Source organism: Mastigoproctus giganteus, chromosome 6 (assembly GCF_048544385.1).
Source record: "Mastigoproctus giganteus isolate SK-2022 chromosome 6, ASM4854438v1, whole genome shotgun sequence".
NCBI lineage: Eukaryota > Metazoa > Arthropoda > Arachnida > Uropygi > Thelyphonidae > Mastigoproctus > Mastigoproctus giganteus.
The window spans coordinates 196846211-196864074 of record NC_143580.1 but is presented as its reverse complement, the minus strand read 5'-3'; the positions used below and the strand labels follow the sequence as shown (position 1 = coordinate 196864074).

General features: G+C 36.3%; 1 protein-coding gene across 3 annotated transcripts in view; it reads left to right on the top strand.

The window, feature by feature from the left end:
* The window catches only part of LOC150084856 (muscle-specific protein 300 kDa-like), a 1257473-nt gene that overhangs the window by 45299 nt on the left and 1194310 nt on the right, over positions 1 to 17864 (top strand). For all 3 annotated transcript variants that reach the window (XM_090376651.1, XM_090376652.1, XM_090376650.1), the window contains exons 5-6: positions 8127 to 8267; positions 12592 to 12753. In XM_090376651.1, the coding sequence (XP_090232777.1) occupies positions 8127 to 8267; positions 12592 to 12753 (303 nt within the window). The remainder of the gene's footprint in view (positions 1 to 8126; positions 8268 to 12591; positions 12754 to 17864) is intronic.

The window sequence follows — 17864 nt, the reverse complement described above, 5'->3', positions numbered from 1 at the left end:
GACAATACTCCATGAGCTACTCTTGCAGCCCGTCTGCACTGCTCAGAGAACTTCATATCTGCCTGCACAACCACCCCCAAATCCCTTTCATTCTCTACCACTGTCAGTGTAGTACCACAGAGTTGATACGTTGCTCTGGGGTTGCTGTTTCCCATGTGTAGTACTTTACATTTGTCAATGTTAAACTTCATTTGCCACCTCTCAGCCCATCTGCTCAACCTTTCCAGATCCTGTCGCAGCAGCATAGTGTCAGTAGTGTCCTTGACAACCCTGCCAACCTTTGTATCGTCTGCAAACTTGGACATTAAGCTTGATATACCATCATCAATATCATTTATAAATACAGAAAACAATAATGGACCCAACACTGAGCCCTGAGGGACTCCACTAATAACATTAGTCCACGATGAGCAGTGTCCATTGATTACCACTCTCTGTCTTCTCCCCCTCAACCACCCCTTTATCCATAGCAGCAATTTGCCTCCAATGTCACACTGCTCCAATTTGTGTAGCAGTCTTCCATGTGGAACAGTATCAAAAGCCTTTCTAAGATCCAAGTATATAATATCAAAGTTATTCCCTGCATCCAGTTCTTTTGTGACTGCATCATAGTATCCAATCAAGTTGGTCAGGCAAGACTTCCCCTTAACAAAACCATGCTGTGTCTGAGCTATAACTGAAGTCTTGTCTAAATGATCCTGCAGTGCTTCTTTAACCAGTGCCTCCATTAATTTTCCTGGAACAGAAGTTAAGCTCACAGGTCTATAATTACTTGTGTCAGCCTTTGATCCTCCTTTGTGAATTGGGGTCACATTTGCACATTTCCAGTCTATGGGTACCTCCTCTGAGTCCAAGGAAGCTCTCATAATTATGGCTAAGGGTTTGCTTACTTCCTTTGCTGCCTCCTTTAATATAACTGGATAGATCCCATCCACCCCGGGTGCCTTTCTTGTGTTTATCTTCAACAGTTTCTCCTCCACTTTACTCTCAGTTATTTCAAGATTCTGTAGCTTACTGCTAGAGTTGAATACACCTCTGGCATTCCCCTTGCTGAATAACTCCTCATGTGTGAATGTCGATGCAAAATATTCATTTAGTTTGTTAGCTACCTGAGCAGGATCATCAACAGTTGACCCATCAATATCAAATGGACCAATCTGATTCATCCCCTTCCTTCTAGAGTTTACATAAGTAAAGAACTCTTTGCTGTTTTTCTTTGCCTCCCTTGCCAAGGATTTCTCGTAATCTGCCTTCGCCTACCTAACCTCCTTTGTAACTTGGTTGCATATCAACTTGTATCTATCATAGGCTTCTGTGTCATGTGTTAATTTGTAAGTATCCCATGCATTTTTCTTCTCTGCCATATGCCTCATTAGTTCATCTGACATCCATTTTGGCCTAAACCTTGAACAATATTTCTTAGTTGGTATGTAAAGCCTAGTAGCTTCCAAGATAAGTTCTTTGAATGCTTCCCATTTTGAATTTGCTGTTGGTAACATCATCAGTTGGTCCCACTGTATAGAATTTAAATACTGTCTCAGTCCATCGTAGTCGCCTTTACGGAAGCAATAACCCTTCCCTTTACCCCTAATGGTAGTTACCTCTTTGAGTAAATCCCACTTCAGCACACTGTGATCACTGCCACCTAGTGGTTCATTTATCTGCAGATTCTTAATGCATGAAGAATCACTGCTGATAATCAAATCAAGAGTATTACTCCCTCTAGTTGCCTCCCGAACATGCTGATGTAGAAAACAATCATCCAATAAATCCACAAAAGCCCTGCTAGTGTGTGATTAATCAGCCCCCAAATTCCAGTCAATATCTGGGAAATTAAAATCTCCCATTATAAGACTCTCTGATTTACTGGCCCACTCTATTTCCCTGTACAGTTCCTTATTATACTCATCAGAATCATTAGGCCTATAGCACACTCCTACTCTCAATTTTGATCTCCCAATGCTTATGTCACACCAAACTGACTCAACACTGCACTGTCCAGCGATGTCGACTGGCTTCACTTCCTTGGTTTTTAAGTGTTTCTTAACTAATAGCATAACCCCTCCCCCCTTCCTATCCTGTCTATCCTTTCTGTAGACGTTGTACTCCCCAAATTCCAGTTCTGCATCCCTTATATCTGTGTGACACCATGTCTCTGATATCCCAACAATATCTGCCTTTGATGTTTTGAGCAATACCTCAAATTCATCAAATTTATTTACTAAACTCCTAGCATTGGTGTACACGCAAGTATACCTGCACCTGTTTCTATTCTTAGCTACCCTAACACAACCCATGTGTTTACTTGTACCGCAATGGCTCCCAGCAGTCTCTGAAATACCATGCATCTTGTTTTTCAGTCTTCTGCTAATTCTAATAGAAGCAGTGCAAAAATCTCTTTCACCTCTGCCAGTGGTTACTGTCAATCTATTGGTCTTTGTCTCCCCCCAAGCTAGCAGTTTTCCGACCCACCTAACACTGCCTCGATAGCATCAGCAAATATTCTTGCACCCTTTCTATTTAAGTGTATCCCATCCCTGTAGAAGCAATCTCTCCTGTTAACAAGTACAGTCCAGGCTGAAAAAAATTCTACCCCTTGAGCCTTGCACAATCTTTCCAGGGCCGAATTGATCGACAAGGCTCTCATCATATACTCCCTCCTATCGTGGGAGGGAGTATATCACTCCTATCATTGTCCTTCTCTGTACTCATTCCAGCAGATCTACATCCTTCCTAAAAGAGGCCTACAGATCTGTATACAGTACTGGTAAAAGAACTACTTGGTGGCAGCGATCACAGTGTATTAATGTGGAATTTAATTAAAGGCATAACTTCTGTCAAGAGTAAAGGGAAAGGCTTTTGCTTTTGTAAGGGTTACTACAGAAGGCTTTAAATTTTTAATTGTGTGCAGTGGGACCAACTGATGATGTTATCAAGAGTAAATTCTAAATGGGAATTATTCAGGGAAGTAATCAAAGAAGCTACTAGGCTTTTCATACCAACAAAGAAATACTGTTCAATGCTTAGACCTGAATGGATGTCAGATGAACTCTTGAGACGTGTGAGAGAGAAGAAAATTGCATGGGATGTATGTAAATTATCAGGTAGTACAGAAGCCTGTGGTAGATATAAATTAGTCTGTATTTAACTCACAAAGGAGGTTAATCAAACTAAGACAGATTATGAGAAGCCTCTCGCAAAGAACAAAGAAAAACAGCAAAGACTTCTATTCTTATATTAACAGTAAAAGGAAGGGATTGAATCACATTGGGCCACTTGATATCAAATGGTTAACTGTTGATGACCCTGCTCATGTTGCACACCAGTTGATTAGTTGATTCACACATGAGGAATTCTTTGGGGAAGTTGATGCCAGAAGTTTATAAAGCCGTGATATCTGAAAAGAAAGTGTAGGAGAAATTGTAGGGGAATTCACCTGGGGTTAATGGAATCAATCCAATTATATTAAGGGAGACAGCAAAGTTGGTAAAAGATCAACCAGCAAACCTTTAGCCTTAATTATGAGAGCATCCTTAGATTCAGGGGAGGTCACTATGGCCTGGAGAAGTGTGCGTATATCCCCAATTCATAAAGGGGGATCAAAAGGCAACATGAGTAATTACAGGTTTAAAATCTGTTTGGCTTAACATCTGTTTCAGAGAAAGTAATGGAATCAATGGTTAACAAGTAATGCAGTACCATTTGCACAGGCATGCAATTATACTGCAATCACAGATTAGATTTATCAAGGAGCAGTCTTGTCTAACTAATCTGATAGGTTACTATGATGCAGTGACCAAGGAACTGGATGCAAAAAATAATTTTGACATCATATACTTGGATTTCAGTGAAGCTTTTGATATTGGTGTGTCTAAAAGACTGGTGTACAAACTGGAGCAATGTGGCATTAAGGGGAAGTTACTGCTATGGCTAATGGGATGTTTAAGTGGATGAAGACAGAGAGTGGTTATCAATGGGCACTGCTCTTTGTGTACTAATATTATTAGTGGAGTTCTCCAGGATTCAGTGATGGGCCCATTGCTGTTTTCAATATTTATCAATGATATTGATGAATATATATCAGGCTTAATTCTAAGTTTTCAGATGATACAAAGGTTGGCAGTGTGGTTAATTACAGTCATCAAGATGAGCTACTGCAACAAGATCTAGGAAAATTGGGTCGATGGGCTGAGAAATGGCAGTTGAAATTTAACATTGACAAATGCAAGGTACTGCACATAGGTAGCAGTAACCCAGGAGTAACTTATCAACTGTGTGGTACTACACTCAGGGTAGTGGAGAATGAAAATGAGCTGAAGGTAGTTGTACAGTTAGGCATGAAATTCTCTGAGCAGTGCTGACATTCTGTCAGGACAGCTCATGGGTTTTGTCAATGTTATATAGAAACTTTTCTAGCAGGGGTAAAGAGGTGATTATCACTTTGTACAAGGCAATGGCTAGGCCAAAATTTGAGTACTCTGTACAGGTCCTGAGGCCACATTTTAGGAAGGTGTGGAACTGCTGGAATGGGTGCAGAGAAGGGCAACTAGATTGGGGAAGGGAACAAATGAGTGCTCTTACCTAAAAAGTCTTCAGTTCTTCAAATTGCAGTGTCTTGAGACTAGTCACCCATAGAGAGATCTGATTCAGTGGTTATAGCCTTGAATGAATAGTACTTGCTCAGATTTTGCAGTTGAGGGGCCATAAATTCAAGTTGAGGAAGGATGGTTGCAGGATACATGTGTGGAAATTTACCTTCAGCCAGAGGGTGGTTGATTGTTGGAACAGGCTTCCATCTGTTGTTATGGAAATGGACGGCTTGAATAAGTTCAAAGTAAAACTAGACAAATTCTTGGCGGGTACAGATGGATGAACTTGTTTTTTTTTTTTTCCTCTCTTCTTCTTCTTGGCTGACCCTATATAAGCTTGCTTTCTTGCATCATTTGCAATTACTACTACTACTACTACTACTAAAGCTATAGGTCTATAGATCCTAGCAGCTTTGGGATAACAGGTTTTAGGAATAGGAACCACATGGGATGTATTCCAGATTTTTTGGTACCTAGCCAAAAGAGATTGCCAAGTTACTAGAATTTCCAATGTGTCTAAGTTAAAAAAAACTTGAAATTTTCAAACAGAAACCAGAAATTTCTATAGGACAAATAGCATTTGAATAAATGACTGAGGAAGGTTCAATGAATTCTCTTAGATCCTGGAGAAATCTTAATGATTCATCCATTCAAATAAATGAAAATCGTCAATTGTAGCACTGGGGGGGGGAGACAAAAAAATCTTACCCTTGATCGGATTTAAGTGAAAGAAAATATGAAAGAGTGATGTTTTTTTTTTTTTTTTTTTGCTAAAACGTAATATGTTTACCCTTGGGGGGAAAAAAAAGCTTGTAGAATTTGGAATGGAAATTTTTTAAAAGTTCTGTGATGAAATGATCTACAGAGGGTTTGAGACCACTGGGTTTTGGATATAATAAATTAAAGTCAAGTTATCATCCAATCCAGAGCATGATCATGTAGGAGTATATGTAAACTTCCCAATTTAAACGTAGAAAATCAAAATGAGACAAGACCCTGATTTAAATATTTTACTGAAAAAATCTTATAAGCCACTCTAAATTGGCCAATCCCAAGTTACTTTAGTATATGAAATAAATAGTCAAAAATTAAAAAGTAATGATCAAATTTAAAAGCATATCTTGAAATTGAAAATAACTTAAAATTATTAAAATTTACAAGCATCTTTTCTAACAAGGAATCCTGGTGAGTAGGTGGAGTCGTAATTATGATACAGTTTAATATTTTCAACTCACCAACTAGTTTTATTCAGAAAGACTCATGTATTGTTGGACAAGTTGAAATTCTCAACAAGCAAAATATTATTTTACTTATGTAAACTCAATATCACTCATAGCACTGAGTTCTCCAATATTGCCTGAACCATTGGCTATGAAAATAAATAACCAAAAAGTATGAGAATATAAGAAAAAAATTTGCACCTTCCAGAAAGCTGCTCAAAAAATTATTAGAGAATCCTTCATAACGTACTATACAGAAGTCTGATCAAAGAAACAAACAAACAAACACTACCTCTCCTTTTTTTGTCTGTTAAAGACTTCTTTACTTATGTAAACCCTTGAAAGAAGGGGATGAATCAGATTGGTCCACTTGATATTGGTGGTTCGACTGTTGATGATCCTGCTTAGACAGCTGACAAACTGAATGAGTATTTTGCATCTACCTTTACACATGAGGAATTCTGTAAGGATGGGGTGTACAGAAGTTTACTAAACTCTAACAGTGAGCTAAATGATTTTATAATAATGGAGAGCAAAGTGAAAGAGAAATTGTTGAAGTTAAACATAAGAAAGGCATCTGGGGTGGATGGGATCTATCCAGTTATATTAAAGGAGGCAGCAAAGGAAGTAAGCAAACCCCTAGCCATAATTATGAGAGCATCCTTGGACTCAGGGGTGGTCCCCACAGACTGGAGATGTGCAAATGTATCCCCAGTTCACAAAGTTGGGTTCATAGGGTGACAAATAATTATAGACCTGTTAGTTTAACTTCTGTTCCAGGGAAAATAATGAAGTCACTGGATAAATAAGTAATGCAGGATCACCTAGACAAGACTGCAATAATAGTTTAGATGCAGCATGAGCTTGTTAAGAGGAAGTCTTGTCTGGCCAGTTTGATTGGATACTATGCTGTGGTCACAAAGGAACTGGATGCAAAAAATAATTTTGATATCATATACTTGTATTTCAAGAAAACTTTTGATACTGTTGCACATGGAAGACTGCTTTACAGATTGGGGCTGTATGGCATTAAGGGCAAGTTGCTGCAATGGATAAAGGGATAGTTGAGTGGGAGATGGCAGAGAATGATAATAAATGGCCACTGCTCTTCATGGACTAATGTTATTAGTGGAGTCCCCCCCCCCAGGATTCAGTGCTGGGCCCATTGTTGATTTGTGTATTTATTAATGATATCAATGAAGGTATATTAGGCTTAATGTCCAAGTTTGCAGATGATTCAAAGGTTGGCAGGGTTTTTAATGACAGTAATTATTACTGTTATTAACAACTAAAGTTTAACATTGACAAATGCAAAGTACTGCATATGAGTAGCAGTAACCCAAGAGAAACATACTGGCTGTGCGGTAGTACACTCAGGGAGGTGGAGAATGAAAAAGACCTGGGGGTAATTGTGCAGTCAGATAGGAAGTTCTCTGAGCAGTAGAGACAGACTGCCAGAGTAGGTCATGGAGTTTTGTCAATGATATATAAGAATTTTGCTAGCAGAGACAAAGAAGTGATTACTCCTTTGTATAAGTCAATGGTCAGGCACACCTTGAGTACTGCATACAGGTCTTGAGGCCTCATTTTAGGAAGGATGTAGAGTTGCTAGAATAAGTACAGAGAAGAGGAACAAGATTGTTGAGAGGAACAAAGGGGATGCTCTTACCAAGAGAGGCTTTAATTCATCAAATTGCAGCATCTGGGGACTAGTCACCTGTGAGGTGATCTGATTGAGATGTATAAGGCTTTGAATGGTTTGAGCAGGCTCAATGCTGATGGGATACTACTGCTTGCTCAGATTAAAAACCTGAGAGGACAGTTTCAAATTAAGGAAAGACAGTTGTAGAATATATTTGCAGAAGTTTGCCTTTGGGTAGTTGATTGCTGGAATAGACAAACATTTGGAGTGACGGATGGGTGAAATGGGAAGGGATTTTTTTTTTTTTTTTTTGGGCTGTTGCTATATAAGTTTGTTTTCTTGCATCATATGCCTCAACTAATGCTAATGCTAATACCTAAAGGTAAATACCATAGGTAAAATTATCATGATTACTATGAATCAGAGTTTCTGTTTGAGCAATTAAATGAAAATTATGTGAAGAAGATAATCTTTTTAGGGATTATAGTAATAATTTATTTTTGATACTGTGAACTTTTCATAAAAGCGATTTAAAAATTCAAATTTGTGTGAAATATTTCTTTCACATTTTATATATAAATTTTTATTTCATAACCAAAATTTTGATTATTTTAATTACTTGTTTATCATCATCATCATTATATCATCAATATATTTAATGAACTTTCCCTATAGGCTATGGCTCAAAGTGTTAGTTCTCATCAGCCAATAATCACAAAACTTCAAGATAAAGCACGGCAATTACCAGAAACTGTAGCTGTCCAAAAAGTGAATAATCTTCAATCTCAGTATGACATGCTTTTCTCTAAGATAAAAGTAAGTTTTACACATGCAGCTAATAAATCTATTTTATTATTAGTATTAATAATTTCACTTTGAACTTTATCAAACATTCTGCCTTGCCCACTACAGTGCCTTTCCTAGCTATTTGTTTATAATGCATGGGAAATTTGCTATCTGATCTATTTGTAACCCCTAATTCTTCTGTCTGAATTACTTTTGAATTCCACTCCGACTAACTTATAAATAGCTCCTGGATTTCTGTTTCCTAAGTGCATAATCTAATATTTAGAAGCCTTAAAGTTTAGTTGACATTTCAAATTATATGTGTAACATTTTGAAGCAAAATGTCCTGTTCCTGATCATTAACCACGCTCCTACATTGAGATCATCAGCAGACTTTGACGTCTTCTTCTTTACTACCTCCAATGTCATTAAGGAAGAAAAGAAACAGAAGTGGTTTTGGTACTGATCCCTGAGAGTCTTTACTTGCTACACTGGTCCACACTGAAGAATGTTCAGTCCATTTATGACTACTCTCTGTTTCCTACTTTTTAACCATTTCTGGCTTTATAGAGGTGTGCCATAGAATTTTTGGAAACTTTTTTTTGTAAATGATTTAGTTTATTATTCTTGTAAAATAAATATTTTCCAAAGGTGAATATACTGCCAATTGCTTATATTTATGATCTGTATTAGATTTAACATCTGCATAATAGACACTGACATTGTCTGCAAATGAGTCTGTTTTCAAATCCTACTGTGAGCATGATGGGCCTTAACTTTTTCCAGACTTTTGGTTATGAGATGGGAAAGGTCATGAATATCAATGTATTGGCCAGAAATAATGCACTGAAGGGTCTGGTATTGCCTAAGTCAGAGTGTGAAGTCCAAATTACATGAAAGAAATAATGATAAAGCTACTGTGGTGTAAGTCATAACTAAGTGGTAGGTGATTTTCATCATATGGAGTAATTTCACTGTCTTACTTATTGGAGGCTATTATTTTTGTATCCTAGAGTGAAGTTCCAGTTTTTCTTTTCCTTTCTGTATTCTGTTATATTTTAAGTGATATCATATGAGATTGTGGCAAGATTGCTATCTGATAATGTTGTTATGGTAAAATTCAATTTGAGATACAACTTGAAAAGTAGTCTGCAGCCTGGTTGTAGGTTTCTAGTTCACTTAGGAATAATCTTACTGCTACCACTCTTCCAGATTATTTTTGAAGAGGTATTAATCTGGAAGTGTTAAAGTTTTTTCTTCATGTCTACAGTATATTTAAAAAATTCAGAACTTCAGTCACCATATCCTTTTGAATTTTTCATTTAAAGAATCATGAACAGTCCTAATGAAATAAGTTTATCTATGAAATAAGTCAAACTTTATAATTTATTTTACTAATGTCTTTCTTTTTCAGATGCAGTCTCTGACAAGGATATTGGTTGCCAGCAAATCTTAAATTTCTGTCTTTAGGATCATTAATTGTTTTCTTTGCATTTGGTCCAGTCTAATCTCTCAGGCCATTCATCCATCCATTCATTCTTCCCTTCCACCTTTTCTTCCTCCACTTTTGGATCCTATAACCTTCCTTCCCAAGACAATTCATGATATTTTGTACTTCTCTCCTCTCAGGATGCTTGCAGTATTATCAATTTTCTCCACTGTATCATCTTTATTAAGCATCTGTTTATCTTTGCCATTTGTAGAAATTTTTCATTACTCTGCTTTTCCATTTCATTCTCATAGTTCTCTGTAAGTTAAAAAAAAAAAAAAAAAAAAAAAAAGGTAAAAAGGCCATTATCAACCCACTGCAGGATGGAAGCCTCCTCAACAATTCATGCTGAGAGAAATCGACCATAATCTGCCACGCTGGTTCAGTGCGGGTTGGCAGATTGACTGTATTTAGCAGTCAGGGGCTTGAACCTGGTCTACTTAAACAGCGTGTGCTACTGCACTCCCACTCCTGACCACTAGGCTACAGAGGCCTCTCTCTGTAGGTGCCACATCTCAAATGCTCTCAGTATTTTTTTATTAATCACCATGTTTCTTCATATGGAAATGTAGGTCAAATATAGCATTATAAAGTTCTGATTCTTAATTCCCGATTCAGCTTACTCTCATGCAGGATTTTTCTCATCTGATAAAATTTGTTTTTTGCACTTGTCCTGTATGTCTCTGATTTTTTTAATTTGATTTTTTTCCAAAGTGGAATATAGGACTTTCCTAGATGACAAAAGTTTTTGACTTTTTTCAATGATTTTTCCTTTCCCTAAACTCTCGTAGGTTGTTCTCTATGTTGTTGAGGCCTCCCTCAATGATTTTTCCTTTCCCTAAACTGTCGTAGGTTGTTCTCTATGTCGTCCACCCACCTCCTTTTCGGTCTTCCTCTCATTCTTCTTCCTCCCGGTTGCCCTTCCATTGCTTTCCTTGGACATCTGTTTTCCTCCATTCATATCACGTGTCCTGCCCATTTAAGTCTTGAGCTCTTTATCACTCCCACTATATCCATTTCTCCATACAGTTCCTTCAGCTCTTGGTTTGTCCTTATTTTCCACTCTTCTCCAACTTTTATAGGGCCAAAGATTTTCCTTAATATCTTCCTTTCCCACACATTTAAAGATTTTTTGTCCTTTTTATTAAGAACTCATGTTTCATTAGCATAAGTCATGATAGGTTGTACCACTGTTTTATATAACACTGATTTCATTCTTCGATTTTTCTTTATTTGTGCACCTAATTTTTGACTTCTTATTGTTAATTGTAAGGCCAGTTTCTTCACTTTTTGATTCTATTCTGCTTGCTAGTAGTTGGAGTTGCCTTTGTGAGGTAGCCATGGTAACTGTCATCTGCATATCTTGGGCTGTTTGCTATACTTCCATTAATTTTGATGCCTTCTTCCATCCATTTAAAGTTTCCTGTATTATTTATTCTTCATATAAGTTGTAGAAAATTGGTAAAAAAAAAAGTAAAGTGCAGCCATTATCAACCCACTGCAGGATGGAAGCCTCTTCAACAATTCATGCTGAGGGAAATGGACCATAATCTGCCACGCTGGTCCAGTGCGGGTTGGCAGATCGACCGTATTCAGCAGTCAGGGGCTTGAACCCCGGTCTACTCAAAGAGCGTGTGCTACTGCACTCCCGCTCCTGCCCACTCGGCTACGGAAGAAAATTGGTAATAGGACACAACTCTGTCTCTCTCATTTCTCCTGATCTCAGTACAGTTCATTTCCACATTTCTTATTGTAACTTTGGCTTTCTGGTTCTGGTAGGCTCTTTTTTTTGGTAGGCTCTTTTTATATTCCTAGTGTGTAGTCCTGTTTTTATAAGATTTCAATTAGTCTGTCATATTTGACCTCATGAAATGCTTCCTCATAGTTAAGAAATCACAGGAAGAGTGGGACATTCATTTCATCACTGGTATCCATTTTCTCACCAAAGTGACATCATTGCTGCAGTGGATGCATTCCTGGAGGCCCAAGAGAAAACTTTCTTCACAGCTGGAATCAGCACATTGCAGCATCGGTGGCAAAAGTGTATTGACTCTAAAGAGAAGTATTATATTGAAAAGCAACATGTTACTAGCCTCCTCAAATAAACCCTTTATACTCAGGTCATGAAGTTTTTGAAGCCTCTCTTATTGTAAGGTCCATTTAAAACTGAACTGCACTCCTTCTAAATCTTGCAGATTATATTTACTTTTTCTGAATAAATCTTAGTTATCTGTTTCCTTAAATTCAGTTATCAATTTCCACATTGTAAAAGAACTAACTTTAGTATTTTAAAATTTAATTTCTTATGACATAATGGTTGATTTGTTGTTGGGTACATTGTAGTGCCATTCCTTGTAGTTCAATAATGGTCATGGTTCAGTATTGGATCATTTCTTCAAGCGATTTGGAAGAAGTGGTCCAATAATCTGGCCTCCTAGGGAATCTGTCTTCACATCTTTAGCTTGTTTCATGTGGAGAGATGGAGAAGAAATCATTTATGATTAGGATCATTTAAGAGTGATCAGTCATCATAGCAGTAGCAACTATAATTTGGACATACTTTGTGTTCTTATTTGGACAGAAATTGAATATTCAGTGGATAATTTTAGAGCTATTAATAAAGTGTAGTTTGATGCATTGAGTATTATGCATCAAACAGTAATTTTCAATATTTTGCAACAAACCCAAATGTTGCATGCCATTTATCCTACGTGATATGAAATTTATAAAATGTTGGCGTTCATTTAATGATCTGTATTTGTTAAACATATTATAAAATATATTTTATTCCATATATTTATATTTATATTATATTTAGTCGGTTAGTATTCACGTAAATTATGCTTTTTATTTTTTTTAATTTAGGACTGTACTACAACATGTGAAACTTATGTAAATGAACATGAATCTTATAGACAGAATCTAGAACGCTTTCAAGATTGGCTTCATGCTCTCAAAGCAACTGTTGACACTAGCATAGACCATAGTGATACAGAAAGCTTAAAAGCTAAGCTCATAGCTCTCTCAGTAAGTATAATAACTAAAAGTTTTTGAGTAAATAAAAGTCCTTAAGATCCAAAATATGTATCACAATGTAATATGCAGCTTATTAATTCCTCATACTATTTTGATTCCTTACACATTGTTCATATTACATGTTAAATTGCAATGCTCATATCATATAAAATTAAATGTAAAACTGCTAAAGATTAAAATCGGATTTAAAAAGCAATCATTTTGATAACATTGAACTGATATTTTTAGTTTCTTCCATTTGAATAATAACATGAACTGTTATTGGGTATACCATAAATGAATTGCCATAATTAATAAATATTTGATAAATATTACCTTATCAAATATTATTTAATAAATTTTATTAAATTTTGTTTCCAGTTGAGGAAATGTGCAACAGAAACCCATGAAATGTTAAAAACACTTTTGGAGAAGGTGATATACATTATTTTGCGACTTTCGGTGGATCACAAAATTTAAAGAGAGCCACTTGTTCAACAAAGAAGGTTCTTCCTCTGGATGTCCTTCAGCTTCAAAACCAGCGATCCAATTCTCCTGCTTGTTAGATTTTAACTATCCATGAAGTTGCTAGTGAAATTAGTATTTCTTATGGAATCTACCAATCAATTTTAATACAATATTTGGGAATGTGATGCATTTCAGCCAAATTTGTTCCTTGCATTCTCACTGATGATCACAGAGAATGGCAAGTTATTGCATATCAAGATCTTTCTCAATGTGTGCTGCTGATTCACACTTGTCAGAGCCATACACATTTTTGGTGTATGGCTGATTCAGAAACAAAGCCCTAGTTTCAATGGAAGACTGATTCCATCTTGTCCAAGACCCCAAAAAAAAAAAAAGCATGACAATCTCAATCAATTGTGAAGATCGTGCTTATTGTATTTTTTACTTGCAAGGCATTTTTCATTGTAAACTTGTCTCACATGGTTAAACAATGAATGAAGAATACTACAAAATGGTTCTACAATGAATGCACAACGTTCTTTGAAGAAATGGCCAGAGAAGTTAGCTGTAGAGAATTGGTACTTGTATCACGACAACACCCATATACACTTGGCATTTTCCATTCAAGAATTTATTGTGAAGCACACCATAAGTGTCCCCATCCACCATACCACCAGATTTTTTTAGGATACTGAGATATTTTATTGTTTCCTAAACATAAATCCCCCTTAGTACATCAAAGATTTGCAACGATTGAGAAAATTATTTAGAACACAACACAAGAAAGAACTATTTGTGATTCCGAAAGAAGCCTATCACAAATGTTTACAGGAGTCTCAGAAGCTGGAATTGATGTATACCCTATCAAGGAGTTTATTTTGAAGTTAATCAGTCAAAATACCTCATACGTTTCCAAATATTAGTCTATTCCCTAAACTTTTTGATCACACCTCATATATGTACCTTAAGACCTACACCACAAATATGTACTGTAATTTTTCTTTTCATTAGCATGTAAGCCAAAGGATTTTAAATAGTTGATGCTTATAATTTGATTAGTGGCCATCTTGTATCAATATAACAGATTGAAATGAAAATACTCATATCAGAATACTGTAAGGATTGCAGTACTTATTCCTGTCATTACAATCTGTGTGTGTGTGTTTTTTTTTTTTTTTTTTTATATGTTAGTTGTTGACGCATCAGCTTCTGTGGCCATAATGCACTTCCCAAATTATTTTACATTTTATTCTGATCCAAGCCTGAGGCAGAATTCGAACCCGCAACCTTTGGGTTGCCAGGCAGGCACTTTACCCACCTGGCTAGCCCGGTTGGCCAATCTGTGTTATTATGTGCTCTGACTAAAGTGATGAGTATTACGAGAAAGAAAAAAAAAAAAACAGTTGTGGTTATTTTAAGTTTTATTGATTAAATTCTGTATTAATCTTTAATTATTTGGACACATATTCCTATCTGATGTATTTGCTTATTCTATATTTTATCTCACTCTCAATTTGATGCCTCTCTCTCTCTCTCTCTCTCTCTCTCTCTCTCTCTCTCTCTCTCTCTCTCTCTCTCCCTCTTACATCTATACTGTGTGCATTCCCTCCATTTTCTATTAGCTTTTATGTGCAGTTTCCTCCATATGTTCTGGGATTTTTATTATTCTGTTCTTCTTTGCAGTTATCTTAATAATCAGTCCTTGCTGTTTGTTCTTGATTAATCCTTTTTTGTTTTAAAATTAGTATAATTTCTTGCATTTTTGTTCCAGTATATAATTTTTCATAATTTTCCTTCATTCATTTGTTCTGGCACTAAAATAGAGCAATCAGTTACTTATTTAATTTTTATGCCCATGGAAAGCCACTACAAGGTAAAAGAGGAATAAACTTTCATCATCTGTAACATAAGAGGAAGCCGTCAGTTCAACAGTACACCCTTTCTGACAGAAGAAAGGTGTCCTCAAACATTTATATCATTGTGAATGATATACAGGAATTTTGCTAGTAGGGAAAATTCCTGTATATCGTTCACAGTGATTATCCCTTTGTATATAAGGCAGTGGTCAGGCCACACCTTGAGTACTGTGTACAGGTCTGGAGGCCTCATTTTAGGAAGAATGTAGAGTTGCTTGAGCATGTACAGAGAAGGGCAACAAGATTGGTGAGGGGAACGACGGGGCCTTCTTACCAAGAATGGCTTAAGTTCTGCAAATTACAGCGGCTGGAGACTAAGCACCTGTGAGGTGATCTGATTGAGGTGTATAAGGCCTTGAATGGGTTGAGCGCACTGAATTCTGATAGGATTCATCCGCTTGCTCAGATTACGAACCTGAGGGGCCATAAATTCAAATTGAGGAAAGTCAGTTGTAGAATGGATGTGTGGAAATTTGCCTTTGGTCAGCAGTGATTAATTGCTGGAATGAACTTCCAACTGTCGTTGAGGAAATTGATAGCTTAAATAAATTCAAGGAGGAACTAGAAAACTTTTAGAGATTTGAATGTGTGAAATTGTGGGTTTTTTTTTTTTTTTGGCTGATGCTACATAAGCTCATAACACTTGCTGTCTTGCATCACATGCCTCCATTATTACTACTGTTACTATAAGGACTTGAACAGGTGGAGAAAGCTCAATGCTGTTGGGATTCTTTTTCTTGCTCAGATTATGAACCTGAGGGGGCATAGATTCAAATTGAGGAAAGACAGTTGTAGAATAGATTGTGCGGAAATTTGTCCAGTAGGTAGTTGGTTGCTGAACAGACTTCCATGTCTTGTTGTGGAAGTTGATAGCTTAAATAAATTTAAGGTCTAAACAGGCATTTGGAATGAATGAATTGGTGAAATGGGAGGTTTTTTTTTTTTTTTTTTTTTTGGCTGGTGCTGCATAAGCTTGCTTTCTTGCATCGTATTGCCTCAACTGATGCCAATGCTAGTGCTAGATCTGCATTCAAACTTACCATACTTCAGGACACTTTTCTTCTGCCAGAAAGGGTGTACTGTTGAACAAATGGCTTCCTCTTATGTTAAAGATGATTATTTTTTTCTTCTGACTCCAGGGGCTCACATCTGGTAAGTATCGGCTTGGCACACCCAGCAGGGTCCTGAGCTGGTTATTATCATTCTTCTCGTTCTTAATGATTCCCTTCTACTTCTGACTCTCTCTCTCTCTCTCTCTCTCTCTCTCTCTCACAGGGTAATTTAGAATTTTTTTTTTTTTCTTTTCTTTTTGGTTGGTACAGCATAAGCCTCAGGCTTCCTTGCACCATTTAGCTAATAATAATAATAGTGGCTTTCCCATGGGCATGCTAGTTAAATAAGTAACTGATTGCTCTATTTTAGTTTTAATTTGGCTCTATGCTTCTCCACACCAAATATTATGTCAGATATTAAGATCTAATAATTGCTCTTGCTTTTTTTTTTTTGTTAAATCAAAAAGTTAGTTATTAATTTGCAGGTTACTAATTAATTAAATACCTTTATTTATTTATTATTATTTTTTTTTGGTTATGCATTTTTCTCCCCTTGTACATGCAGTGTATGTTTTATTACAGACTTTCTCACTTCATATGGATTTACCATTATTGTGCATTACTTGAGTGTATTGCTACCAGAAGCACTCGTATTGCTTTTATTTACATCGCAAGATATGCTAAGAATTATCACTCTCTTATGAAAAAAAAAATGATGGGGAATTCACTTGCTGATCTTTATGTTGCAGTAACAAGAGGACGTTCAACCTCTTCTATTATTAATTAGTAGAAGAGGTTAAAGCCCGAGTATGTAAGAAAGTTAGTATTAATAAAGGCCAAAAGATGCAAGGACGGCTTTTGCTGCTTCAAAAAAAAAAAAAAAAAAAAAAAAAAAAAAAAAGTCTGTACAACTTATATTCCTTTTTTCATTCTTCCCACACCAAAAGATTTTGGTTTTGGTTTTTCCACACCAAAAGATACTGATCCATTTGAGGTTAAACCTCATCCACCAAATAAGGTAGTTTATTCTGTCCTAATGGTTGACAACACACTGAGCAAACAAGCTTCCTGAAGTCCAGTCTATTAGTTTTTCCCAATCGATTATGTTTATACCACCTAGTTTTGTGTCACATTTCGAGGTAGAAATTCATTATCATTCAATCTTGATTTTTTAAGGAGTCCTTATGTGCTGTAATGTAATAACTAGATCGTATATATAGCTTAGCTTAATTTTCAGCACTCACCTGAGGTGAGTGCTGAAAATTAAGCTAAGCTATATATACGATCTAGTTATCATTCAATTTGTTCCACCCCCCCCCCCCTTGTCAAGCTTCATAACTACACCTGTGTAATCCTCTTCATTTGGATGCCCTCTTTGCTATTCCTATTAGGCAAGTAAGGTGCCTTTGGACCCTTTCAAGAAGCTCAATTTCTTTTCTTAAATGCGGCCTCCAAACCTGAACACAGTATTCCGTATGTAATCACCAAGGTGCAACTTTTTGATTTAGCAATGCAAACTTTTGTTTGCCTTAACTTGGAAAAATGAAACGGCTTCTAATCTATCTAAACTATACTTTAGTGTAACTTTTAATTGCTGATACTATTGATTTTTATTTCATGTGAACAAGTTTTGCTATCTAATCATATTGAAATCCAAATGTAAGAAGTACAGTGTTTCATTCATACT